This window comes from Talpa occidentalis, unplaced genomic scaffold, assembly GCF_014898055.3.
Source record: "Talpa occidentalis isolate TD23 unplaced genomic scaffold, MPIMG_talOcc4v2.1 talOcc4.10, whole genome shotgun sequence".
Taxonomy (NCBI): Eukaryota; Metazoa; Chordata; class Mammalia; order Eulipotyphla; family Talpidae; genus Talpa; species Talpa occidentalis.
This window is the reverse complement of record NW_023600993.1, coordinates 33,336,948-33,364,435: the sequence shown is the minus strand read 5'-3', so window position 1 is coordinate 33,364,435 and position 27,488 is coordinate 33,336,948. Positions and strand designations below refer to the sequence as shown.

The following is a 27,488-nucleotide window of genomic DNA, read 5'->3' as shown; positions in this document are numbered from 1 at the left end:
ACCACGCAAAGCTGAACCTGCCACCCCAAGAAGGGGCTCCACCTGCTCTGCTATCCCAGGCTGACCCACTGTAGTCTGCAGCAAAGGAATACCCATGGCGCTGCGCCTACAAGCTGCACTTCTGAATGCTAGATGTGTTGCCTTACCCGCCCTCATCTCTACTCTGTCTTCTGTCCCAAAACATAATCACTTGCAACTCAACTCTTCTTCTGGTTTGCTGCAGTCTCCTCCCTGCTGTTCCAGCTAGCTCTTCCTGCCCGCAGGTCTACGGTGGGCTTTCCTCTTGACCAGTTTTCAGGACACACACCTGCCTCTGCCTTGGCCCAGGCTGATGACACACACGCAGCCTTCTGATTTGACCTTTACTATAACATATTAAAATATCTTCCTGGCTCCCCACTGCACCCCTATTGGGTGAGAGTCTTGTTGGTCGGTAAAAAAGATCTGCCTAAAAGTAGTCCTAATCATGGCCCCCCCTGCTAAGGACCCTGGGTCTGCAGCATATTTGGAAGTGTCTCCACAACGAACCATTTCTTTGAAGTCTATGTTTCATCTTTAAAATTCACGTGAATTTTACTTCATATCTGTGCTTAATTTTGAAGCATTGACTTTTAGTGCTTTCAAGTTAAATTCATAGCTTCTCCCCCACAGTAAATATTCAATTAAAATTAAATCCAATTTCCCCCTGGCTTCCTAAAGTCCTGTTTTCCTAGCAGCACATGTGCCTCCATTTGTGATGGTCAGGGCTTATTTTACAGACCTGTGCAGCCATTGCCAGCCGCTCTCCTCAGAGCTTCAGAAAGCTGTCCTTGGGGCTGCAGCTTATACCTCCTGAAAGGGCCTGTCTCCTCGTCACACTTCATGGCTGCACTGGTGCTGCAGGGTTTCTTACCTGGTATGGAGATGTCTGACCCTCTACTCCTGTACAGGAGGATGATGAAGAGGTCCATGATTTACCTCTTCAGGGCCCTTTTGGCCTCAGCTGAATTTGGGCTTTGTCTATGCTTCCTGAAAGCATGGGTGAACCCAGAGAGACCCCATGACTACCCAATCAATCCCTCCCCCACTCTGACCCTCCTGATTATCACTTGAGAAATACTCTAGACTCCCACAGGAAGCAGGCAGGCCCTTGGGTTAGGTCAAACTTGGGCTCTATGGTCTCAGGGAAGGGGGTGCTCAGAATTTTCTGGACTGTCCAGCCCTGTCCAGAGCTCACAGTCTAATCATTTTGTAAACAGAGGCCTGAGCAGTGATTACATTCAGCTGTGCAGTTAGTTGGCCTTGGCACCAGCCCTTTGTGGGGGACTGGCCTGGCCCCGAGGGATGTCTGGCAGGAAAATCAGAGCAGCCCTCTACCACTGGCTCCAGCTTTCCACTGGTGACATGTAAGAGGATTAGGGCTCAGAACTCTGGACAAGGGGCTTTTATTCTTAGGACCACATTTTCATTGGTTTGCAGAGCCCCAGAAACAGGAACAAAAGGTAAGGAGAAACTGCCAGATCCCTGGCCCTCCACAACTCGTGCTTTTGGGGAACACAGGAAGCCTCAATCCCACTTGGTAGGTGCTTAGCATCGAGCCTCATCAGGTCTGCCTGAGGAGTGCACTCCAGTGGAAGTGGTAGGGGGGTATCCTCACCCTGCCTCAGAGCACAGAGGCCTGAGCCACCTGCAGAATGACCCAGGCAATTTCCCAAGGTGACATTGGCAGGGAGGGAATCACAGAATCATGGTATGTCGGGATAGAAGGATTTCAGCCTCTGTAGGAATTTACCGAGGCCGAGAGAGAGGCCATGAATTGCCCAGGGTCACTCAGGAGGGAGGGTTTGAGCTAGGAGTGGAAGAAAGAATGTAAGCCTGGGGCCTCCCCCGTGGCGCAGCGGTTGAGCGCTGGGTTGCGAAGCTGCCCACAGCGCCGGTTCGATCCCAGGCTGCTCCCCGGCCACCGGAGGAGGGTCCTGCATGGCGTGCAGACCTCCCCTGCCGCCCGCTGCTCCCCTCAGCAGTGTACTTTGGTCCTTCTGCCTGCTCTGCTCCCCGCTCTGGCTCTGGTGAATTCCCTCACCCTCCCGCGCTTCTGACTGTACCCAGTGCATGTATAAACGAAACAAACAAACACCAAACAAATAAATAAATAAAACATGCCTCTATTAAAAAAAATATATTAAAAAAAAAAAAAAAAAAGAATGTAAGCCTGGGAGTTGGGCTTGTCCTCCAGGAAGACTGAGGCTGGCTCCTCTCCAGATTTCTTTTAAGTGGAATTACACTTCTTTCTCTTAGCATAATGGTGTGTATTCTTTTGGATAAGACTTCTTTCTCTTCTTTCTGTTAGCATAATGGTTCTGGGTATTATATGTAAAACATTTTGTTCCTTTTTATAACTAAGTGTATTCCACAGCTTATTTAGTCATCATTTGCTGGGCTTTTGATTTATCCCCATTTTTTGTGTATTACAAAGAAAACTTATAGAGCATTCATATACAAATTTTATTTTTGTTAAAAAAATTTGATTATTGGGGTCTCCCTGGTGATGTAGGGGTTAAGTCTCAGCGCTATCATCTCCAGGGCCTGCGCTCCATTCCTGCCTGGGAGCTGACCCACATATGGCACAGCAGACCTCTCCTGTCTCGCCCACTGCTCCCCTCAGCAGTGTATTTTGGTAAATCTGCTTGTTCTGCTCCCCACTCCCCATTCACCAGAGAATCCCCCCACACGCACCTTGCCCTGCACCTCTGGCCTACACCCTAGTTCTTCTATGCATAAATAAATATCTTTTTTAAAATTTTTGATTATAGAAAGTATAGAGAATAAATGTGGCAAAATTTTTTTGATTAAAAACATTCTCCCATATTTGCCTTAGTTCTTTTAAGAAAATACACACCCCCCGTACATGTGCTTCCTCTTCCTCCCTCCCCAGAAATAATCACCATGCAGACTTTAGTGCTTATTATTCTCAATTATGTTGTTGGCAATTTTACTGGGAATAATCCTTCATTCCATTCAACAATCATTGAGCACCTACTGTGTGCAAAGGATTGGCCTAGACACAGGGATCCAACAATGAACCCAACAGGCAAAAACTCCTTGCCCTTAGAAAGTAGGCATCCTCGTGTGGGAGACATTAAATAATTAAAATGTATAGTATGTGGGTGGCAGTAAGTGCTGGGGGAGAAGGGAGATGAGGTGATAATACTGGGGAGTGGCTTGAAATATTAAAAGGGGTAGTCAGAAAAGGCCTTACAGAGGTGTTCCAGTTTCGATGGCTGTGTAAGAAATAGCCCCCAAACCTCAGTGACTTAAACCCAAGAATCATTCACTACTTCTGGTTTCTGCTAGTCAGGAGTTTGGGAGCATCTCAGCTGGTTGGTTCTGATTCAGGGTGTCTGTGAGTTTTTAGTCAGAGGGTGGATAGGGCGGGGATCATCACCCTAAAGACTCCTTCACTCACATGTCTAGTGCTTGACCTAGTTAAGACCCACACAGCTGGACACAACCTAGCTGGGCTCCTCAGACATTTTCTCTGTGGTCTTTCCACTTGGTCTCTGAAGCAGAGCAACTTGCAGCTAATCAGACTTTTTTTTTTTTTTTTTTAAGATTTATTTATTTATTTATTTATACAAGCACTGGGGGTACAGTCAGAAGCGCGGGAGGGTGAGAGAATTCACCAGAGCCAGAGCGGGGAGCAGAGCAGGCAGAAGGACCGAAGTACACTGCTGAGGGGAGCAGCGGGAGGCTGGAGAGGTCTGCGCACCATGTGGGACCCTCCTGCGGTGGCCGGGGAGCAGCCGGGGATCGAACCGGCACTGCAGAGGCCACGGGCAGCTTCGCAACCCAGCGCTCAACTGCTGCACCACCAGGGAGGCCCAAGATTTATTTTTATACAAGAGCTGGGGTATAGGCCAGAGGCGCGGGAGGATTCACCAGAGACAGAGCGGGGAGCAGAACAGGCAGACAACCAAAATACACTGCTGAGGGGAGCAGCAGGAGCAACAGGAGAGGTCTGCTGCGCCAGGTGGGAATCTCCCTGGCCGACAGGAATTGAACCTGCACTGCAGAGGCTGCGGTCAGCTTCACAGTGCTGTGGTCAACCCGCTGTGCCACTGGGAAGGCCCCTCTGCCCCCCTTCTTATAGACTTTATTTTTAGAGTAGTTTTAGGTTGACAGCAAAATTGGGTAGAAAGTACAGAGAATCCCCCTATACTCTCTTGCCATAGTCCCAGCTTTTCCCAGTCACCAGGTGAGGGCTGCCTGGGAAGAATGTCACATCTGGTGAGGCTCCATGCTGAGGTCAACCCCAACAAAACTGGGAGTTGAGATTAACTGGTGAGAGCTTTCTCTGCATATCCTTTTGGAAAGGGAGTCTGGGTGATATACTCTTTGTCTATCAAAAAGGAAGTGCCAGCAGGTCTCACAGGCCTGGAGGAAGAGTCTTACAGACAGAGGGAACAGAAGAACCACAAAGATCATGAGTATGGTTATATCTGGGGCCGTAAGAAGCAACAAAGAGGCCAGAAGGCCTGAAATGAACAGCAGGAGAGTTCAGAGTAGTGGTGGGCCAGATCTCAGTGGGCTAAGGAGAAGACTAATGCTTTTATTTTGATGTGGAGGGAAGCCATGGAGGGGTTGGGGGATGGGGTCATTCTTGAGGCAGGGAGACGCCAGAGCTTGAGAGCTCAAAAGGAGTCCACTGCTGGGCTTCCAGAGAGGGTGGTTAAGGGGAACTGCAGCAGTGGGGGGTAGGGGGTGGAGATTGCTATTAATAGTTGCACTGCAGGTTTTGACCTCTAGGAGTGTCAGCAATTGGGACCCTGGCCAAATGCTTTGGAATGCAGCCTCCAGGCTCATTTACCAGTAGCATTAGCTGATGTCTTCTGCCCTCTTGTGGATATTCACAGAATTACTTAGACTTTGCTTCGTTTCTGTTCTGTTTCCTTCGCTTCTGTTCTCCCACTGGGGTGGGAGTCCCTGTTCCTAAATCATAAGTCTATGATTTTTGTGAGTTCACTCCCCTGCCCCCTCATTCCCCAATCATGTGTGGGTTCACTTTTAAAACTCTGGATTATAGAGACTCTTGTCAAAGATGGTATAACTGTCAGGCAGCACAGGGAGGAAACAATTCATCAACTTAGAGACAAGAAGGCAAAGGGAAACTATGGTGTACATGCAGCAGGTATTGGAGAGAGGCTGGACAGGGCTAAGTGATGTTTTCCAGCAATGATAGTCACCATAAGGCAGAAGAGGAGAAGGGAAGCTGAAGGATGCTCCTATTGTTGAGTTCTGCAGAGGTGGTGCCTTCCCAGAAGGAGAATAAGACACTGAGGGTGACTGCTAGAGAGCTCTTAGTTCATGGTTTATGTTAAACATGATTATAGAGTGGTCTAGTTTTGTCTAGATTGATCACATTCATCTGATGTTGATGTTTTATAAAATTGTTTATATTCTACAGAATACCAAGACCTAGCTCTGAGTGCTCACCCAGAGAGTTCCTGGATGCCAGGGGCAACTTTTTTTCTTTCTCACCTATCAATAAGTGTGAAACATCCCGTTCTTTGCTGGAAGGTCAAAATCCCTTGCACAAGAAAAGTAGTCTGGATATACAGCCCAGGTGTATAGCTTCAGATAAGTGACTACATTCCACATGTCTTAACCTTGTAGTTTCCACGGAAACCTGGGTCTACTTTGCAGTCCTGGTCAGATGTTGACCCCTTCACACATATCTGAACTCTACTTTGAACCTATCAAAACACTGCTTCATTTAAATTTCACCTGAACTCCATCCTTCCCCAGATCTTAAATCAACTCTCCTTTGCTCCACCAGGAGCAGACTCATTGCATTCATTGCGATCTATCAATAAACTTGACTTTGTCTAATTACAGGTTTGTTCCTGGTGATCTGAGGCTTACTGGATTAAAATAAGACTAAATGTTAGACAGATATGCGATGAAAGAAATAAAAGAAATAATTACTCAGGGAAGGCCTTACCTCCCTGGACAGCTGTGTAAAGACCTGAAGGAAGTTGGGAATTTTTAAAAAAAATGGGCTGAGTACCTCGGAAAAGAGCATTCCAGGAAAGAGAACAGGTGGTGCAAAGGCCCTAAAGAGGAGCTATACAGGCATGTGCCAGTCACATTTTCTTAATGAACCTACCCTGACCACCTCTTCAACTTCAAAATCTACCCCTACACCATTATTCGCTTATTTTGCTTTTCTCCCAAGAAAGTGTCAAGATACAATTCCGTGTTTGTTTTTTGCTTTGTGCAAGGGTGGGCCCGAGACTGTAGCAGTAGGAACCACAGCAGGTACGTGGGAGAGGACAGACTGCACCGCCAGAAGGCTCCGGATTGGGCAAGGAGTGAGGCCAAAGCAACGCAGCGAGATTCAGCCGCGCCGGGCGTTGGCAGAGCAGGGAAGGAACCTCCCGCCGGCGCCTCCAGCAGCCCAGTTCCCGCGCGTGCGCCCGCTGAGACCCATGTCCACGCGCCCCCTGATTGGCTGCGGCAGGCGCCTAGAAGTGGCGTTGCACATGCGCGCTTCTTCCGCGCGCCCGGGTTCTCTAGCGGTGTGTGTTGCTCTTCAACCTCGGGTCGTCTCCACCGCAACCCCAGTCCCCTGTCCGGGAGCTAATCTCTGTTTGGAATGTTCGTGGAACTCAATAACCTTCTCAACACCACCCCTGAAAGCGTGGAGCAGGTAGGATATCGCTTGATCTGAAAGGGGGCGGATTCCGGGAGCGTGGCAGAAGACCGGATGAAGCGCGCGCGGCGCCGTGTGAAAGATGGGACGTGCGTGTGCGCGGAGGCTCCTGGGAGTTGTAGTTGGGAGAGGGAGGACGAGGGCTTGGGCTGGGCCCTGTGACTGCAGATACTCAGACCTCCCGGCAAGCACCTTTGACGTTTGCATGGCTTAGCTTCACATACTTGTGTACCCGGAACCCCTCTCCATGCTCACTGGGGTGGGAGTCCCTGGCGCCCATGGGAGGCTTCCAGAGAGGAGAGAATTCGGTTCTACATTCTTCGCATGGAACCAGTTTCTTCACTTCCCCAAGTGTCTCTGACCCGGGAGCATTCAGCGGCTCGCAAGTAACGTGGCACCACAGTCTCCCCAGCCTGTTTTCTCCACCCTCCTCCCGCACGCCGAGAGGCCTCCACATTTTTTTCGTTTTAACCCAGAAACCTCTCCCAGGGACATGTCTAGTTTATTTCATAACCTTTGTCTCCCTGATGAAATTATAAACTCCTCCAGGCAGCCATGCAGGTGAAGCCTTTGTGTAACCATGGAGCTCCAGGCAAATTGTGTATTTTAGTTGCCCAGTCTTATCTGCCCAAGCATCTAGATGGCGTTGGCTACCTTGTCAGTTACTACCCACACCTGGAAAGTCCTCATTCTCAGCCAGAGTGAGGGAATGGAGGATGGAAGTGGGCACCATGAAATGATAGCACTGAAGTGTAACGCTCAAGGTCTGATAGTGTGATCGTTCATATTTATATCTGAAAAAAAGTCACAACAACACAGAGGTGGTATGTCTGCTAGTACTTGATCCTTACCTTCCCTGTCTTTGACGAGATACTAGAAATGACTGGAGCAGAGAAGCCAGGCACTACAGAAACCATCCTTAGAGGACTTTCTGTTAAAGGGCAGGGAGAAGGGCACTCCAGAACTGCCAACCCGCCCACTGTAAATAGTTTCTGCCATCTGCTGCATCAAGACAAAACATATAAGGCTTTTAATGGAAAGAAACTTTAATACAATTAGCGTGCAATATAGACAAGACAATAATATAGTTTCCAAATCTAGCACCCAAAGTTACCCATCCCCTTGTGAGTAAACATCCAGCCAAACAGGGTTGGCCCAAAACAAGGACCGAAAGCCTGCCACCAGCTAAAACATATTCCGGCTGGGAACCATAGAAAAGAGTCAGAAACGGTCAGACAAGTCTGGGAGGAAAAGAGCAAAATTGGGATAAAAACTGCGTTTGTGGACCTCCCTGGTGACGCAGCGGTTGAGCACTGGGTTGTGAAGCTGCCCGCAGCCTCTGCAGCGCCAGTTTGATTCCCGACTACCAGGCGAGGGTCCCACGTGGCGCGCAGACCTCTCCTGCTGCCTGCTGCTCCCCTTAACAGTGTACTTCGTCACTCTGCCTGCTCTACTCTCCACTCTGACTCTGGTGAATTCTCTCACCCTCCCGTGCTTCTGACTGTACCCAGTGCTTGTGTAAATAAATAAATAAATCTTTAAAAAAAAACCCTGCCTTTGTTAACCTGCCCCATGTGGTCTCTCACCCACATCTGTTTCAATCAGTCCAGGACCAAGGAGTCTTCACATGTCTCTCTGCTTCACGTGCCTCCTCCAGGTCTCCTTGCTCTCCATCCTGCTTCCTACCTAACAGAGTCTTTGTTGTAGATATAAATTCTAGCCTTTTACCCAGGCAGAGGAAGAACAAGCGGTACTTCAGGAATGGTGAGGTCAGGAGAAGCTTTGGTCCCAGACCTGGGTAGCCCCGTAAGGCCTGAACACCGGTTTAAAGACCAAGCGTTCTTTTTATATACAACTGTCTCCGTATCTGTTACATTGATAGCATTGTTTTTCAGCAGGCACAACCATTTGTGGCAAAGTCCCCAGACAAGTCTGGCAAGGCAAGGGGGGTTAGATGCAGGCATTTGGGAATGGCCTTGGAGAGATAGACCAGCTGGTTGGCTGCCCGACCTTGTAGATAAGAGTGCTGAGGACCTGGCCATGAATCTTTAAAGGGAATCAGCTGTAAGTAAGCAAACTTGTTGATTATGTCTTCATTGGAATGTTCATTGCACCTGGGCTGGAACTTCTGCTGGAATCTTTATTATATTCATTTGCTTAATAATATATTTTCGCTTCATTCAGCTCTTGCTTCTCCCTGCTCAGCTCCACCCTGCGTTCGGTGAGGCAGGGAACCTGGAACCTCCCCTTTTCCTGGGGACCACCTTCTTACATTTCCAAGATTATTTATCATCACTGAAGAGTATCCAGGGCCACTAGGAGGAGATTTTGTTTCTGGAGGTCTCTTTTATGTACTACTTCTTCCCTCTCCCTCAATCTGTAGGATAAAATTGTTATGAGAATTAGAAATAGGAAGTTGGATCAGATGACCTTTTAATTTTTTTATTTAAAAAAAAATATATATATTTTACATCGTTGTTCATTTTTTGTACAATGTTTGATTTCTCTTCTCAGGCATAGTCCCCATAGAGTTCCCAGCACCAAGTCACCAGTGAACCATCACCATAGTCTCCTGTGTTCTTCCTGTCCCTGTTTTAATCTATCTCCCTTCCCCTCCCCTGTTGATTGTCACCAAGTTATAGTTTCCTGGTAGTTTTTTCTCTCTTTTTTTTTTTTCTCTGATCCCTAATTTGGTTCCCCTATATTTCTCCTATAAGTGACACCATCTGGTGTTTTTCTTTCCTTCTGACTTATTTCACTGAGATAATCCCTTCCAGCTCCATCCATGTTGCGGTGAATGGCATGAGTTTAATGTCATGGTTTTTAATTGCTGAATGATATTTCATTGTGTATATATACTACATATTCTTGATCTAGTCATCTATTTTGGGGCTGTTTCCATATCTTACCTATTGTAAATAGTGCTGCAGGTGACCTTTTAGAAGGTCCTTCCAATCCTGGCAGTCTGAGAGTCTGATGGTAAAAGCCCCTTTGTTTAGGATCTAATTCTCCCCAGGATGGTCCCTGAGTTACTGAGGAGTATGGAAGAGAAGGGATTATTTTTTTTCAAGATTTACTTTTATTTATTTATGCATTCAAGAACTGGGGTGTAGGCCAGAGGTATAGGATCTGAGAGGATTCACCAAGTGGGGAGTAGAACAGGCAGATCTGCTGAAATATACTGCTGAGGGGAGGAGTAGAGGGAGAGGCAGGAGAGGTTTCTGCTGTGCCATGTAGGTCAGCTCCCCGACCAGGGATTGGGGATTGAACTCATACTTCAGTGGCTGGTGATAGCTTGATAGTGCTGAGACTTTAACCCCTGCACTACCAAGGAGGCCCCAATTTTTTTCTTTTTTGAGAAAGTGGAGGCTGAGCTATCTTGCCTATCATAAGTGACTTCATGATACTGATTATTTTAAAATTGACTTTTCCATAAGTTTGACTTGTTTTCTTTGGTAAATATAGCATATATATACAATTTAAAAAATACTCTTCAGGTATTGAAAGTTGGGAATGGACATAATGACTAGATTTCTACACTCAGCTGACCTCTTTCCAGGGAGTCAAATTCACATTTTTGTGTTTTTAACTTTCAGGGCAAACTGACTCTGCTCTGTGATGACAAAACAGATGGCAGTTTTCTTGTGCACCATTTTCTCTCCTTCTACCTCAAAGGTATGGGACTCATTGATGCTGTAGGGAAAGAAACCCAAGGCAAAAGATAAAGAACCTGTTTCAGAAGCAGTGGGAATAGTATTAATTAACTAGAATGTTGATGTATACCAATAACAGTTTACCGAACTGTTGTGTTCCCCCTCCAATCCTGCCAAAGAATGACATGTGCTCACTTAATGTGTATAGGTGCTACCTTCTCGTTCTCCACCCACTACTCTGGTACTACCTCACTGAGGTCCTTATGTGGCCTTCTTCTTTAGTTGCCCCCCTGTCCTTGTGTATCTTGAAGTCTCTGGGCACTGGCGATAGATGCTTCTTGAATAACACAAGGAAGAAAACAACATGGCCATGCAGTTTACAAATGGAAATAGATGAAGAGAAGGACACAATCAAATAAAGACTAATCTGTCAATTGATTTTCTTTGAGCACCAACTGAGACAGGCCAGGATACATGTTGGACCTTTGGTACTCTTAGTCATAATAATTTACAACTTTAAAAGTTATTTTCTTTTCTATTTTCAGGTGAATTTATTGTTAGCCTGGAAAGAATAAGAGAACTGGCTCTATAAGTTTAGAGACAAGATTTCATGATGGTAAAAGAAAGAGCAAGAAAATCTCCAGATTAATTATTAGAATTCATTCTCTTCAGTAAAGTACCTAGAGCTTCTTTATTCCCCTTATATCCTCTTAGATATAAGAAGAGAGAGATAAAAGCAGGGGAAAATAATAAGAAATGTTTAAAGGTCAATTGTATTCCTGTACACCACCAACAAATACTTTGAAAATATAGTTTAAAAAGCAACACTGTACATCTAGCAGAAGTACATTTCGGAATAGTGAAATAAGGTATAGCTACTTGAAGGTATAGAAACATGAAGAGAAGTGCATCTCAGAATCAAGAGTTTCTCAGGCTGTGAGGCCTCTGGATCTCAAGACTTGTCTCAGTGCTTTTGTTTCCAGAGATTTGAAGTGTATGAGACAGGTTGTAAGCAGGGACTTTATTAAAATTCCATTTATTTTGTTTTCCAGCTAATTGTAAAGTCTGCTTTGTGGCACTCGTTCAGTCCTTCAGTCACTACAATATCGTGGGACAGAAGTTGGTAAATATTTTAGACCTCTGTGGTGAGAGGTCTGAGTGTTTGTGTGTGTGCCAGGCACTTGAGCATGGTATAAGACTGGGATTGTAGAGAACTTAGCAAATGTGAGACTTGGGAAATGATGGGATCCTGAACCCCTTCTTTGATGGACTAAGACAGCATCTCTGCATGTTCTGTTAACTTAGAGTTTGTAGAAATAGATCTATTATTGATCAGACCCACCTCTACAGAATCTAGGCCACATAAGATTTTCTCCTTAATTTGGGCTTTAGTCTTGGGCCTTTTGGGTTAGATATCACAGCTTGGTCTATTGTCAGATTTAGGGTTTGGGTCCCAAATGTAGGAATAAGTGTTTTTGTCACCTGTTCCTCACCTTATTTATCTTGGCTTACCCTCATCTCATTCAATACAGGGAGGCAAAAATAAGATGGTCAAGAGACCAGTGAATCTCCTGGCCTAGTCTGGGCCCTCACCTGTGACCTGTAGCTGGATGTATTTCCTGGGGCTTTTATTTTTAATCAGCCTCAGAGAGGGAGAGAGCTAGACCACCCATCAGCAATGATCTTTGACATGCTAATCTTATTGTTGGACCAAGTCATTTTTGCTTCTCTGCTGTTTCTCTGGGGAGAGACAAATGAGAGCATGAGAGGAAGCTAGATTCCCTTTTCCATCCTTTGCAGAGAAGGACGAAGTTCCTGTGTTAGATATCAGAGCATGAGCTAGGGAGAGCAGTCTTGTCAAGAATACATGTTAGAGTCTAGGTCTGTGAAACTTGTCTCTGTGGCCCTAGCATCTGTGTTTCTAGATAGAAAGCTATGGACTGTCAAGTTCAGATTGGCTACTTTTTCTATTACCTTTGAATCATAATCAGTGCAACAGAAATGGCATGTAGAGTACTGGGCATGGGAAGTACAAGGGTGTGAGCTTCTATACCCTTGTACTTATGTCGGTAGACTGGTAATGAACAAGAGCAAAGGTAGTGATCAGGAGTCTATCTGTTAAGGGTGGCTGTTGAGGCTAATGTTGCTGCATAGTGGAGGACACTGGGTGTGAACAAGCCATTGAGACCTAGGCTAAGGACGTGAGGAATAAAAAGAGTTTCATGTGATCTGTTTTTGCACAGATAGAACATTGGGTTCCATATTTAGATGGTGTCACAAACACATCCCTGGATGTTTGTTGAAATGCAGATTCTTGGGCTCTGCCCCCAAAGCTTCTGGTTTTAGAGGTTTTGAGTAGGCATGTACATTTCAATCAGGTATCTTGAGATTTTTTTTTTTTAAGATTTATTTATTTATGCATACAAGAACTGGGGCATAGGCCAGAGGTGTGGGAGGTGAGAGGATTCGCCAGAGACAGAGTGGGGAACAGAACAGGCGGATCTACTGAAATACAATGCTGAGGGGAGCAGCGGGCGAGACAGGAGAGGTCTGCTGTGCCATGTGGGTTAGCTCCCTAGCTGGGGATCAAACTAGTGCTGCAGTGGCTGGTGATAGCTTGATAGTGCTGAGAATTTAGCCCCTGTGGCACCACGGAGGCCCTTCTTGAGATTCTTAATTGGGTGGTTCATGAAAAAACATATTTAAGAAGTTCTGATCAGGGCCTCCCCGGTGGCGCAGCGTTGTGAAGCTGTCCGCAGTCTCTGCAGCACGGGTTTGATCCCAGCCGGCCAGGGAGACACCCACATGGCGCAGCAGACCTCTCCTGTCTCGCCTGCTGCTCCCCTCAGCAATGTATTTCAGTAAGTCTGCCTGTTCTTTTCCCTGCTGTCTCTGGTGAATCTTCTCACACGGTCCTCCCCCCCACATCTCTGGCCTGTACCCTGGCTCTTGCATAAATAAAATTTAAAAAAAAAAAAAAAACTACTACTGGATAATCATATAAGTAAATAAGCAAAATAGGTAAATAAACACATTAAAAAAATGTGACTTTTATATATGTATCTGAAAACAGGATGGGGACCATGGGTTGGCAACCACTCCAGAGAAAGAAGACGTGGGCCCCGCACTTAGGGTGCACAGGTGTGCATTTACAGGGTGTGGAGTTTGTTGTGAACTTTTGTGAGTTGGAATCTGTCTTCTCTGATGGATTTCCCTGCAATGTGCAGTAACTCACGCCGTCACTTTTAGGGTGTCAGCCTGACCACAGCGCGGGAACGCGGGCAGCTTGTGTTCCTGGAGGGTGTCAGGTCTTCTCTGGACGTCTTCTTCCAGACTCAGGAGGAGCCACACCCCCTGCAGTTTCTCAGGTCAGTCAGCCTGCAGCCCAGCCCAGAAGTGCACACTGGCAGATGGGCCCAGTCCAGGTTTGCTCTGTGATTCCTTCTCCATGGTGTGTGGCAGGCAGAGCTGATTTCAGGGTTCAGACACATCCCTGCATTTGCAGCACTTTTGGAAAGTCTTTGACTTGTATCATGGGCCAAAGAGTAGCTAAATCTCTCCAGTACTGTAGTTTTATTTACCGGGAGTATGGCAGAACAGCATGCTTTGCTGTTTCTTCCAGCCCTGGCTAAGAGCCCTAACACTTTTGTTCCATTCTTGGCTTGATACAGGTGTCAGCAAACTAGGAACTGTCAGCTACCTGTTTTTGTGATAAAGCTGTATTGGAACACACCACATTCCTTTGTTTGCATTTTGTCCCTGGCTGTTTTTGCTCCATAACAGCAGAGTCATTGAGACAGAGACCATATGACCCACAAACCTAAGATATTTACTATTGACCCTTTGAGAAAGTTTGTTGACTGCTATTTTGGTATCCTGAGGTTGTCTTTTCTGCTGCTTATACTTTATGAGCATAAGCCACAAACAGCTCTGTGCAGACTCAGCACCTGACTGCCATTCTTCCTCCACCACAAGGGGGTCCCTAGGAATTCTTCCCACTGCTCCCTCTCTCTGACTTAGCCTCATGCGGTCACTGGGAGGCAGTGTGGAGTCATGACCCTGTCTGTGTAACCCGGCACACAGCCCCTACCATCTCTGAACCTGTCTTCATATGAATGATGGGCCTGGTGACGCCTGACCCTGGGTTGTGGGGAGTTTTGTCCTTGTTGCTCATAGGGTTTAACCCTGGAGTGTGGGGCAAGGGAGCACATCTCTGGGTCTATTCTCAGGTGCTTTTGGAGCCCCCAACTATAGTTGGAAAACAGCTGCTGAGTGTAGTCACTGGGGGGACAGAGATAGCTGGGCCAGCTTGTGTCAGAAACAGGTTGAATCTGTTATGTACACAAGCACCTTAGGTCACTACCTCCACCGTAGGATACCTGATTGCGATTTAGCTTTTTATGCTGAGTTTGGACCTCCTGGGAAGGCTTCTCTTGCTTGCCCAATCCAAGTAAACTTCCAGATGCCCTAAGCTCTTGGATCGAGAGGCTGTATGGGATCTCTTAAGAAGCCAGGGCCAGTTTTTTTTTTGTGTCCCCCAATTTCTAGCACAGTGCTTTACACCTAGTAGGCATTGGGGGAATATATGACTTGAAGTACAACTTCTTCAAGTGCACATGCATGCCTTTTCTTTCTCACCAGATTGTGAAACCTTTGTTACCACGGACTGAGATCCCCCACAGCTGTGATCTTGCCTCCCCCCAGCCCTTTTATGTGGTGCTGCAAGGTCTCAGAAGAATACTTGCAGAGAGAGTTAACTGGCAACTTTTGCCTTGTGTCCCAGGGAGGCCAATGCTGGAAACCTGCAGCCGCTATATGAGTTTGTGCAGAAGGCCCTTCAGCCCACGGACAGTCGGGAGGCTGTGTGGAGGTGCCTGGTGCTGCTGGTGGACGACCTCAGTGTGCTGCTGAGTCTGGGTATGAGGGCAGTGGCTGTGCTGGACTTCATCCACTACTGCAGAGCCTCTGTGTGCTCCGAACTAAAGGTACTGATGGGCTGCCCTCTTTGCTCCTGCCTGTGACCGTTTAAGAGTTCCACATCTTGCTTGCAGTGATTTTTTTTTTTTATTTGGCTGGGGGCTTGTCAGTCTAGCTCAGCCACATTTTGCCATGTGTCCTGGGTGTTTGTTTTATTTTTTTTTAAGATTTATTTATAAAAAAACCAGGTACAGGCCAGATGCGCAGGAAGGTGAGAGGATTCACCAGAGACAGTGGGGAAAAGAACAGGCAGACTGAGGAAATACACTGCTGAGAAGAGCAGCGGGTGGGACATGAGAGGTCTGCTGCGCCATGTGGGTTTCTCCCTAGCTGGCTCGGATCGAACCCGTGCTGCAGAGGCTGCAGACAGCTTCACAGTGTGGTGCTTAACCACCTATGCTACCAGGGAAGCCCTGTCCTAGGTGTTTTTGAAGATCAGCTGAGATAATGGGTGTAAACTGCTTTAAAAAGTTGGGAGGTGCAACACAAGTATAGGATATAATCAGTAAAGGTTATAATAAAGTCAAATTATGAAGCAAAAAAAAAAGAGATTTTCCCGAAATAGAGATCTTAATAATAGTAGATCAACCTGTAAAATAAGAATAGCTTGACTATGGTATCTACCCCGCAGGAACCCAACTGCCAGAGTTAAGTGAGGTGAAACTTGTAACATGCCAGCATAGCATCTCACCCCAGTTGCCACTCTTCAATATGGATGGTACAGCTGGTAGGAACCTGGGGACATTTGCACAGTGTGGTCCAGCTGAGTGCAGAGCAGTGGGAGAGATGAGCACCCAGGGATGCGATCATCTGGCAGTGCTTACTGAGTGAGCACCTCCTGTGTGCACAGTCCTGCTGGGAACTTCTGAAGCCATCTTGCCTGCAGCCATAGGGCCAGGAGCCGTGGTGCTATGGAGAGAGTGGAAGGAAGAGGATGTGTGAGGGGCTTGGAGGACATTGCTCAGCAGGGTCTGGGGTGAGAAAAGTAGTCACAGCCACTGTCTGCAGCTCAGCTGTTCTAGCCCACTATCACCTTCTCTTTGTAAAAATACTTCTCTTAGTTGAAAAAGTAAAACTTGGAATAGTTTTAAAAAAAAGAAGAAAGAAGAAGAAAAAACAGTTTAAAGGTATAAAATAAAAAGAAACGGTGTAAAATAACAAAAGTTGTCTTTTCCTTCCAGTGTCTATCCTTCCAGAGAGTCCCTGTGATTCTGAACACATTTGTGTGTATAGTCCTCTCATTGCATTTCCTTCAAATTATTGTCACCTACGGTCCACGCTCTTTGATACTTCTTTCTTTTTTTTATTTTTTATTATTTTTTAAAGTTTTTTATTTTTTTTATACAAGCATGGGAGGGTGAGAGAATTCACCAGAGCCAGAGCGGGGAGCAGAACAGGCAGACTGACAAAATACACTGCTGAGGGGAGCAGTGGGCACGGCAGGAGAGTTCTGCGTGCCATGTGGGACCCTCGCTGGTGGCTGGGGATCAAATGGGCGCTGCAGAGGCTGCAGGCAGCTTTGCAGCCCAGCACTCAACCGCTGCGCCACTGGGAAGACCCAATACTTCTTTCTTAATAGCACAGTGTATCTTGGTGTCCATTGTCCAAAAACAGAATACACAAATCTGGTTTATTTTTTTTTAAGCAATTTCTTTGTAAGGACTTATTCAAGGCATTCCATTTTAGTGGGGTTGACCTTCCTCTCTGTTGCTTGGCTGACTTCTGCTTGCCCTTCTGACCTCAGCTCAGCTATGCCCACACCTGACCCTCTCCTCCAGACTGGACAGGATGCCTCTGTGTTGTGCTTTCCCAGAAGCCTGCACTTTCCTCTCACCTGGTATCAGGTATTGTCAGTATCTGTCTCCAGGGCCTGTGTCTCACCTCTTTTGCCCGCTGTGGGGCTTGGCACACAGAAGAGCTCTTAGGAACTATTGACTGCATGGATTTGGTGCTTGGAGAAATAGTGTTACTTTTTAATAGCATTAAGGCAGACTGAGCATGGTATTAGATGAATTGAGCTTGAAGTGTAGCTTGGAAGTGCTGTTAAAACTGTCTAGCAAATGATGGGAATTCCTGTTCTAGAGCCGAGGCAAGGGTCCTTCCCACAAACGAGTTGGTTGCCTCAGTAGCAGCGAGGCTGATCTGTGAGAGGATGTGCAGGGGAGGCACCGCAAACTCACTGCTCCCTGACCTTGGTGTCCCTTGCAGTCATGAGCAGGTATTCATCTATATCTCTGTTGCAGGGAAACATAGTGGCCCTTGTGCATGACAGTGGAGACGCCGAGGATGAAGAGAACGACCTCCTGCTAAATGGCCTCAGTCACCAGAGCCACCTGATCCTTCGAGCTGAGGGTCTGGCCACTGGCTTCTGCAGGGATGTGCATGGGCAGGTACGCAGGGGCTAGGATTAGGGGCTTACTGTGCAGCAAGCTGGTGGCCTCTGTGCCCCAATCCAGACAGCACATGGGATAATGTTGGGCTAAAGGGTTGTCTGGTTGTGATGTTCATTTGGGTGGAAGGGAAATCTTGGAAATAGTGTGAATGCAAGTCAGTGCTTATTTCAGATATGCTTAGCTTTGTACTCCAGTGCAGGTTTTCCACCTGCATGTTTTGGGACCAAAGTGGAGCTCCTGAAGAAGAGACCAACCTCTGCAACAAAATATCATGACCTGCTCCCAAGCAAGACACTTACTCTGTATTGTCACAGCAGGCTTTGTAGATTTAGGCAGACACTGTTACTTTTACAATAGAGACTTGGGGAAGCCATCCTTGTGGACTAGGGCTGTTGTTGTCTCTGACCAGAACATTTGGGGTACTGCCCTTACCAAGTGACTCCTGTCCTGAAACTTCTCTTTTGGAATCACCCTAAAGCCTCCTCCACAGCTTCATGTTGACCACTCTTGACTCTTTAAGGGTAGGTTGGAGTTTTGGCCCAGAGTCATGTAGGTACAAGTACGGAAAATAAAGAAGCATACTCAGAAATGCTGTGTTGCAGGTGCCTGTGGGCACAGTGAGAGAAGGTTCTGCTGGGCAGCTTGTAGGCTGGCTCTGAAACCAATCCCTCTGAGCATTCTAGTCCATGGAGACATCGTGTCCAGCCTTCCTGAACCTCTGAATTGATGTACAAATTCTGTTGTATTGATTTTCAAAGTTAGTCTGGCTAATAAGAACAAAACCATGCTTAGCAAAAAGACCAAAGGGGAAGACATACAAAATGTTCTTTTCCTCTGGATGACTTTTCTTCTTTCTCCTTCTCTTTCACATTTTCTGTGACTACTAATATCACTATTGTTAAGAAGGAGAAGGAGCTTTTTATTTTTAGTTAACTGATAATAAGCTTTCTTTTGGAAATTGGTCCCATCACTATATGGGGCATGAGGCTGTGATCTCATAGAGAGGCAGGTAAGGTTCATGATGGGGTCCTGGGGAGAGGGTCTGCACCCCTCTTTCATTCTTCTTCCTGTCACTATAGCTGAGGATCCTGTGGAGAAGACCACCACAGCACACAACCCAATGGAATCGGAGCCTCACTTACCAGTACAAGATACAGGACAAAAGCGTGTCCTTTTTTGCCAAAGGAATGTCTCCTGCTGTCCTGTGACCTGACTTAGGGACAACTGAAGCCATCTTGGACTGTTCTCAGATGTGAAAGATAAAGCAGCTGAGCAGAAATGGATCTTTTCACCTTTGTGGTGGTAGCGCAGGCTGACCTCACAGCCCCACTGTGACCTGGGGGTGGTGCCTTTGTTTCCCTGGGCCCTGTTCAGAGAACTCACTGAGAACTCTGCCATCCTATCTCTGCTGCCTTTGCATCCTGAACCCAGGGGAAGGAGTCCTTTGGAATGTTCCATGTCAATAAGCTTTAACTCTAACTGCCCTTTTTGTTTTGTTGTGTGTGTCAGTGCCAGAGTGGATCTGACTCTGCTAACCACCAGAGTGCGGCTACCAGGCATTCAGGATGACAACTAAGATAATCATGACTGGTATAAAGTGTGTTCCCACATCCTGGCTTCCCATGAATTGTCTCATTTAATTTTCAGCTTCTTCCTGCACAGCTGTTTTCCCTTAAATCCAGAGATCTGTAAGCATGCACAACGCTGCAGAGCCAGCTATGGGTAATGGAGACCTGACTCTAAAGTCCTGATTGGTCACTGACCCTTGTGGAAACCAGAAACTCCCTTCCGAGTTCACAACTTTGAGTCTTCCTGATTCCATGTGTTGATGAGATGTAGTCATCAGGGCCCAATACCCTGACCTTGGTCTCATGAGACTTTCATTTGGATCCCTCATCTGCTTTTCTTGCTGCCAGGCAGTGTGGAATCTTAGTGAGGAGCTGACATCTCCCTTACCTGTGAAGAAAGGGAGCTCTTACCCTGCATCCTCTGGGTTCCATCTTGCAACACTGAGCCCCTCAGTCACAGTCACTTCCAAGTGGACACCAGGGCAGTTCTCTGAAATGAGGTGCGTTTTATAGTATGTAAATTATACCAGAGTGAATTTGACTTTAAAAATAAATAAAATGTAAAAAAGCACTGCTTTGCAGTGAGTTAGGTAAGTTTCATCTGTTAGTTAATTTAACATTTATTTTGTTATTTTTACTCTTTTTTAAAAAAATTTTTTTGAAGATTTATTTATTCATGCATACAAGAACTGGGGTACAGGCCAGAGGTGTGGAGGGTGAGAGGATTCACCAGAGACAGAGTGGGGAGCAGAACAGATTGACTTAAATACACTGCTGAGAGTTGCAGCGGGCGAGTCAGAAGAGATCTGTTGCGCCAAGTGGATAGTTCCCTGGCTGGGGATTGAACTCATGCTGCAGTGGCTGCGGATAGCTTCATAGGTTGTGTCTTAACCCCTTGTACCACCAGGGAGGCCCAGAACAGGCAGATTGAGTGAAAACACTTCAGAGGGGGGCAGCTGGCTAGTCAGGAGAGGTGTACTGCACCATGAGGGTATCTCCCTGGACGGCTGGGGATGGGGATTGAACTCATACTGCAGAGTCTGCGATAGCTTCATAGTGCTATGCTTAACCCTTTGCGCCACCAGGGAGGCCCTATTTTTAGTCTTTTTAAAAGAGAACAATTTATCACCCCTCTCCTCTAATCAGATCTTTGTGTTGATTACTCCAATGAACTAGTTTCTGCTTTTATTCTTAAAATATTGCAGACCTGATAGAATTTTTGAACATTTTGAGTGTAAGAGAAAGTAGTATTAAAAACCCAGTGATTCTTTTAGTAATTCTTCAGTATTTATATAACCTTCATTTGAGCTATATTTCTTTTTTTTTTTTTTTAAACAGAGGCATGTTTTTATTTATTTATTTATTTGTTTGTTTGTTTTGTTTACACATGCACTGGGTACAGTCAGAAGCGCGGGAGGGTGAGAGAATTCACCAGAGCCAGAGCAGGGAGCAGAGCAGGCAGAAGGACCGAAGTACACTGCTGAGGGGAGCAGCGGGCGGCAGGAGAGGTCTGCGCGCCATGTGGGACCCTCCTCCTGTGGCCGGGGAGCCGGGGATCGAACCGGCGCCACAGAGGCTGCGGGCAGCTTCGCAACCCAGCGCTCAACCGCTGCGCCACCGGGGAGGCCCTGAGCTATATTTCTGAAGGGACAGTTGTCCCCAAAATTTTTTACATGGTATGAATGTTGCTATCTTTTTTCTTCACTTAATTTTAAATGTTTTCATGAACTCTTTAATGTTTAATAGCTATTTAGCATTGTATGTGTTGTTTTATTCAAATTTCTTAGCTGTTCTCTGGGCACATAGTTGGGTTTTAGTAATTATAAATAATTCTGATATGAATTTTATGTACTCACCTGTTTGAAAGTAAGGACAAGTACTTGTTTCCTTAGGCCATTTATACATTCATTCAACAAACGCCACTGCTGTAAGCACTGAGGGTATGACAGTGACAAAACAGGTCCCTACCTGCACCACAATTGAGAGGTAATATCTATAGCATTAGATTGTGGTAAGCGCTAGAAATAAAGCAGGGAAGAAGGACCCTGTGAAAAGTGAGGGACGATGAAATTTTGGTGTCTGTTCCCTGAAGTAGAAGTTCAGAAGCAGACCATGGACTGGCCATCACATGTTGTCAAGCAGATTGTTCTTTAGAATGTTGGAGCTAGTTAGCAGTGATCTATAGATGTTCTTCCATCAAAACTGGGTTTAACATATTTGTTAATAATTTTATAGTTGTGCACAGTTGTGTGAAAATGAACATTTTTTAATGATTAGGATGTCATTTACTGTCTGTTTTCTTATGTGTACAGAATCAGTTCCTTATCCTAAGTCTCTTATCAAAAAATGGTATCAATCTTATTATTTACTATTTTTGGAAAGTAAGATTTCTATCACTGTATTTGTTCATAGCTATTTCTCTACATCTTGATCTTGAAAAATATTTTATCTTCAGAAACATTTGTTCTGTATTCAAGTATGCAGCAGTTCAAGAAACGTTTGTGGAACACCTGTTTTATCTAAGGGGTTGTAAAGATAAAGGCAAGCTAATGGCAGGTAGGAAGCAGGAACTTAATTGGTGCAGTGGAGACAATTCAAGTAACAGAAGCTGATATCTTCATAGGAAAGAGCAATTATTTTGCCCTCATTTAAAAAAATTTTTTTTGAGTTGAGGAAGCAGAGAATTGGAGAGTGTATTTATGAATGCAGTGTTATTTGAACAACATCTTGGAATGTTCTTATTTTGTCTTTTTTTTAAATTTTTTTTTAATTAAAGATTTATTTATTTATACAAGCAATGGGTACAGTCAGAAGCACGGGAGGGTGAGAGAATTCACCAGAGCCAGAGCGGGGAGCAGAGCAGGCAGAAGGACCGAAGTCCACTGCTGAGGGGAGCAGCGGGCGGCAGGAGAGGTCTGCGTGCCATGTGGGACCCTCACCGGTGGCCGGGGATTGAACCGGCGCTGCAGAGGCTGTGGGCAGCTTTGCAACCCAGCGCTCAACCGCTGTGCCACCGGGGAGGCCCTTATTTTGTCTTGATAGCATCTGAGTTCTTCAGAATTCAGAAATGTATTTTCTTCCTCACTGCTCTAGAGTTGCTATTTTTTGCTCTTTTTTTTCCTCGTTTAAAATAATTTTTTTTTTTTAAGATTTATTTATTTATGCATACAAGAGCTGGGATACAGGCCCGAGATGTGGGGGTTGAGAGGATTCACCAGAGACAGAATGGGGAGCAGAACAGGCAGATGGACTGAAATACACTGCTGAGGGGAGCAGCGGGCGAGTCAGGAGAGGTCTACTGCGCCATGTGGGTTGTTCTCTGGCTGGCCGGGGATCAAATTCATGCTGCAGAGGCTTCAGATTGCTTCATGGTATGGTGCTTAACCCCTTGTGCCACCAGGGAGGCCCCTAAAATAATTTTTAAAATGTGTTTAAAGTTTTGACACATAGAACTTGTCATAATGTGTTTTTTTTTAAGGTTTATTTCTTTTTTGCATACAAGAGTTAGGGTGTAGGCCAGAGGTGCAGGAGTAGGTGAGAGGATTCACCACAGAGTGGGGAGCGGAACAGGCAGATTGACTGAGATACACTGCTGGAGGGAGCAGCGGGCAAGACAGGAGAGGTCTGCTGTGACTTGTGGGTTAGCTCCCTGGCAGGAGATTGAACTTGTGCTACAGATAGCTGGATAGTGCTGAGCCTTAACCCCTTTCCTGCATTACCAGGAAGGCCCTTGTCATAGTGTTTTATTGTGACTTGTCTCTATATTGATACCTGAAAAACACTAGCTCCTGAAAAGTAATATTTCTTTCTCTTTATGTAGTTTGTTTTTTAATATGCAAATTTCTTGAAATTAAGCCTCTTTGAAAATTGTCTCTAGTAGGTATTAAAAGGTGTGTGTCTGCTTTCAAAAGTCTTTATTAAAAGTTTTTTGTGCCCACTTATTCAGATGAATTTCACTATCACTTTCTTAAGCTCTAGAAAGATTTCTTCAGGGACTTTTTCTTTAAAAATAACACTTGTATTTAAAAATGAAAAAATTAATTTAATACTCCTATTAAATGCTTTTTATTATTAGAAAAGGAAGATGAATGTTTTTTAAAATATTTATTTATTTAGGGCCTCCCTGGTGGCACAGGCAATTGAGTGCCTCGCTGTAAAGCTGTCCGCAGCCTCTGCAGTGCGGGTTCGATCCTGACCGGCCGGCGAGAATCCCACATGGCGCAGCAGACCTCTCCTGTCTCGCCTGCTGCTCCCCTCAGTAGTATATTTCGTCAGTCTGCCTGTTCTGTACTCCGCTCTGTCTCTGGTGAATCCTCTCATCCTCCTGCGCATCTGGCCTGTATCCCAGTGATTGTATAAAAAGAAATAAAATCTTTAAAAAAAATTTATTTATACAAGCACTGGGGTACAGGCCAGAGGTGTGGGAGGGTGAGAGAATTCACCAGAGACGGAGTAGGGAGCCGAACAGGCAGAAGGGGAGCCTCCCTTGTGGTGCAGGGGGTTAAGACGCAACCTATGAGGCTGTCTGTAGCCACTGCAGCATGAGTTCCATCCCCAGCCAGGGAGGTGACCCACATGGTGCAGCAGACCTCTCCTGCCTCGCCCGCTGCTCCCCTCAACAGTATATTTCAGTCGATCTGCCTGTTTTGCTCCCCACTCTGTCTCTGGTGAATCCTCCCACACCACCACATCTTTGGCCTGTACCCCAGTTCTTATATGCATAAATAGATAAATCTAAAAAATAAAAAAAAAGAACAGGCAGAAGGACTGAAATACACTGCTGAGGGGAGCAGCAGGCGAGGCAGGAGAGGTCTGCCGCGCCATCTGGGAATCTCCCTGGCGGGCTGGGAATCAAACCGGCGCTGCAGAGGCTATGGACAGCTTCACAGTCCTGCGCTCAACCTGCTGTGCCACCGGGGAGGCCCAGAAAAATGAATTATGTTTTTATTTAGTTTTCTATGATGTCTTTGACACAGAAATGCAGTTGACTTAAAAACCTAAAATTTATCCCATAGTTTTTCTAAACTATTCCAATATTTTTCTGATTGAGATATGGAATAAAATTTGCTAAATAAAAGTTTTATGCTGGGGCCTCCCCGGTGGCGCAGCGGTTGAGCGCTGGGTTGCGAAGCTGCGCGCGGCCTCTGCGGCGCCGGTTCGATCCCCGGCTGCTCCCCGGCCACCAGAGGAGGGTCCCACATGGCGCGCAGAACTCTCCTGCCGCCCGCTGCTCCCCTCAGCAGTGTGCTTCGGTCCTTCTGCCTGCTCTGCTCCCCGCTCTGGCTCTGGTGAATTCTCTCGCCCTCCCGCGCTTCTGACTGTACCCAGTGCATGTATAAACAAAACAAACAAACAAACCAGCAAACAAATAAATAAAGCATGCCTCTATAAAAAAAAAAAAAAAAGTTTTATGCTGGTATTGTTGACTAATTTCTGTTTTTAATGAAACAGGAAGTATTTTTTATACTAATTCTTAATTGTAAAAATGTATTATCGAGTCAGTTAAAAAAATAAACTTGCAAAGGGAAAGAGGAAAGACATATTCTTCCTCAATCTGTGCCCCTTTTTTAAAGAGTTTAACTGGTAATCATTTTTTAGTTCTGTAGACTCTCTCGACTGCATTGAGCTAATGGCACTGTTTTTCCTGTAGATGTGAGGAGCATGGTAACACTTCTCTCTGTTGTATGTGCCTTGAATTCCTCTTGCAGTTTTGTCTTACTGGTATTTGTTGTATTTTCTATAACTGCCTATTCATGTTAGGCTTGCTAAAGAGGTTTAAAAAAAAACTTTATTTGTGGGCCTCCCTGGTGGCTCAAGGGGTTAAGATGTAACCTATGAAGCTACCCACAGCCACTGCAGCACGAGTTCAATCCTCTGCCAGGGAGCTACCCACATGGTGCAACAGACCTCTCCTGCCTCACCAACTGCTCCCCTCAGCAGTGTGTTTCCGTTGATCTGCCTGTTCTGTTCCCCACTCTGTCTCTGGTGAATCTTCTCACCCATCACACCTCTGGCCTGTACCCAGTTCTTGTATGCATAAATAAAAAAATATTTTTTAAAAAAAGCTTTATTGAGATTTATTATTGTGATGTTGTGCCATCTATATTTGTAAGTGAAGGTGACTTCCAATTTTTTGTTTATATTATCTGGGTTAGGTTTGAGCATCAGAACATGACTGATATATGACTCATAAGACATGTTGAGGAATGTGTTGCCTTTTTTATATGCTTTGAAATTCTTTTTTTTTAAAGATTTATTTATTTATTTATATAAGCACTGGGTACAGTCAGAAGCGTGGGAGGGTGAGAGAATTCACCAGAGCCAGAGCAGGGAGCAGAACAGGCAGAAGGACCGAAGCACACTGCTGAGGGGAGCAGCGGGCGGCCGGAGAGGTCTACCCGCCATATGGGACCCTCACCCGGCAGCCGGGGATGGAACCGGCGCTGCAGAGGGTGCGGGCAGCTTCGCAGCCCAGTGCGCAACCGCTGCACCTCCGGGGAGGCCCTATGCTTTGAAATTCTTAATACTTCTTACTCCAAGTTAGGACTTGCATCCATCAAGGTCAGGTAACTTTTGGGGAGTAATTAAAAAAAAATTTTTTTTTTTTTAAGATTTATTTATTTATGCATACAAGAGCTGAGGGTACAGGCCAGAGGTGCAGGGAGTGAGAGGATTCGCCAAAGACAGAGTGGGGAGCTAAACAGGCAGATGTACTGAAATACACTGCTGAGAAAAGCAGCTCGTGAGACAAGAGTGGTCTGCTGTGCCATATGGGTCACCTCCATGGCCAGGGATCAAACTCAAGTGTCCAGAGTAGTCCCCACTCTGTCTCTAGTGAATCTTCTCCCCTCCCCTCCCCCACCTGCACTTCTGACACCCCAGTTCTTGTATGTATAGATAAATCTTAAAAAAAAAAAAAAAAAAAAAAACCAGTTAAAAAAATGGACAAAAGATTTTTATAGACACCTTACCAAAGTAGACATTTTGCATATAAAAAGATCCTCAGCATCATTAACTATCAGGAAAATACAAATTAAACTTACCATGGGACACAACTATCTAGCCACTAAAATGGCTATTTCAAAAAAGATTGACAGTTACTATAAATGTTGACAAGGATGAGGAGAAATTGGAACCCTCATATTGGTGGTAGGAATATTAAATGATGCAGCCTCTTTGGAAAACAGTTTGGGGGTTTCCTAAAAATGTTAATGTAGATTTACCACATGACCCAGCCATTCACTTTCTAAGTATTTACCCAAGAGAAATAAAAGCATATATCCATACAAACACATGTGAATGTTCATAGAAGTTGTTCATAACTCAAAAAGTGGTAACAGGGCCTCCCTGGTGGCGCAAGGGGTTGGGCACCACAATTTGAAGCTATCCACAGCCTTTGCAGCACGAGTTTGATCCCCGGCCAGCCAGGGAGAAACCCACATGGCCTGGCAGACCTCTCCTGTTGCGCCCGCTGCTCCCCTCAGCAGTGTATTTTGGTCAGTCTGCCTGTTCTGTTCCCCGCTCTGTGTCTGGTGGATCCTCTCACCCTCTGCATTGCTGGCCTGTATCCCAGCATAAATAAATAAATCTTTAAAAAAAAAAAAAAAAGGGCCTCCCTGGTGGTGCAGGCAGTTGAGCGCAGCGCTTTGAAGATGTCCACAGCCTCTACAGCACTGGTTCGATCCTGGCTAGCTGGCAAAAATCCCACATGGTGCGGCAGACCTCTCCTGTCTTGCCCGCTGCTCCCCTCAGCAGTGTATTTCGTCAGTCTGCCTGTTCTGTTTCCCGCTCTGTCTCTAGTGAATCCTCTCACCCTCCCACGCATCTGGCCTGTACCCTGGTTCTTGTATAAATAAAAACCTTAAAAAAAAAAAAAAAGTGGAAATACCTCAAAGGTCCATCAACTGATGAGTAGCTAAGCCATATGTGATGTAGCCATATAATGGAATGTTACTGGGATAAAAAGAAATAAATCGTTGATGTGTACTGCAACATGGGTGACCCTGAAAGACACTATGTTTGACATAAAACACCATATATTGCACAATCACATGGGACTGTTGAGGTGAAAATGGGAAATTACTTGATTACTTTTGGGGTCGATGAAAATGTTCTAAAGTTACATTGTGATGCTGGTTGCACTACACATACACGAAAAATCACTACATTTGAAAGAGGTGAGTTGTATTCTATTTAATACCTGCCG

The 27,488-nt window shown here is 45.7% G+C and overlaps 1 protein-coding gene across 1 annotated transcript; it reads left to right on the top strand.

The window, feature by feature from the left end:
• The first annotated feature begins 6,464 nt into the window (after positions 1–6,464).
• Positions 6,465–20,622, top strand: ELP6 (elongator acetyltransferase complex subunit 6). Its single transcript, XM_037528147.2, has 7 exons — positions 6,465–6,688; positions 10,288–10,366; positions 11,397–11,467; positions 13,594–13,712; positions 15,128–15,329; positions 17,565–17,711; positions 18,794–20,622. The coding sequence occupies exons 1-7, from the start codon at positions 6,635–6,637 to the stop codon at positions 18,920–18,922; spliced, it is 801 nt and encodes a 266-aa protein (XP_037384044.1). The 5' UTR covers positions 6,465–6,634; the 3' UTR covers positions 18,923–20,622.
• The last annotated feature ends 6,866 nt before the right edge of the window (positions 20,623–27,488 follow it).

What these genes read in the sequence shown, in the direction of transcription:
- ELP6 (XM_037528147.2), top strand. Translation starts at nt 6,635, where the DNA reads ATGTTCGTGGAACTCAATAACCTTCTCAACACCACCCCTGAAAGCGTG. An exon ending in ATATCGTGGGACAGAAGTTG is followed by an intron (nt 11,468 to 13,593) that starts GTAAATATTTTA and finishes CGTCACTTTTAG; the next exon opens with GGTGTCAGCCTGACCACAGC. An exon ending in CTGTGTGCTCCGAACTAAAG is followed by an intron (nt 15,330 to 17,564) that starts GTACTGATGGGC and finishes TCTCTGTTGCAG; the next exon opens with GGAAACATAGTGGCCCTTGT.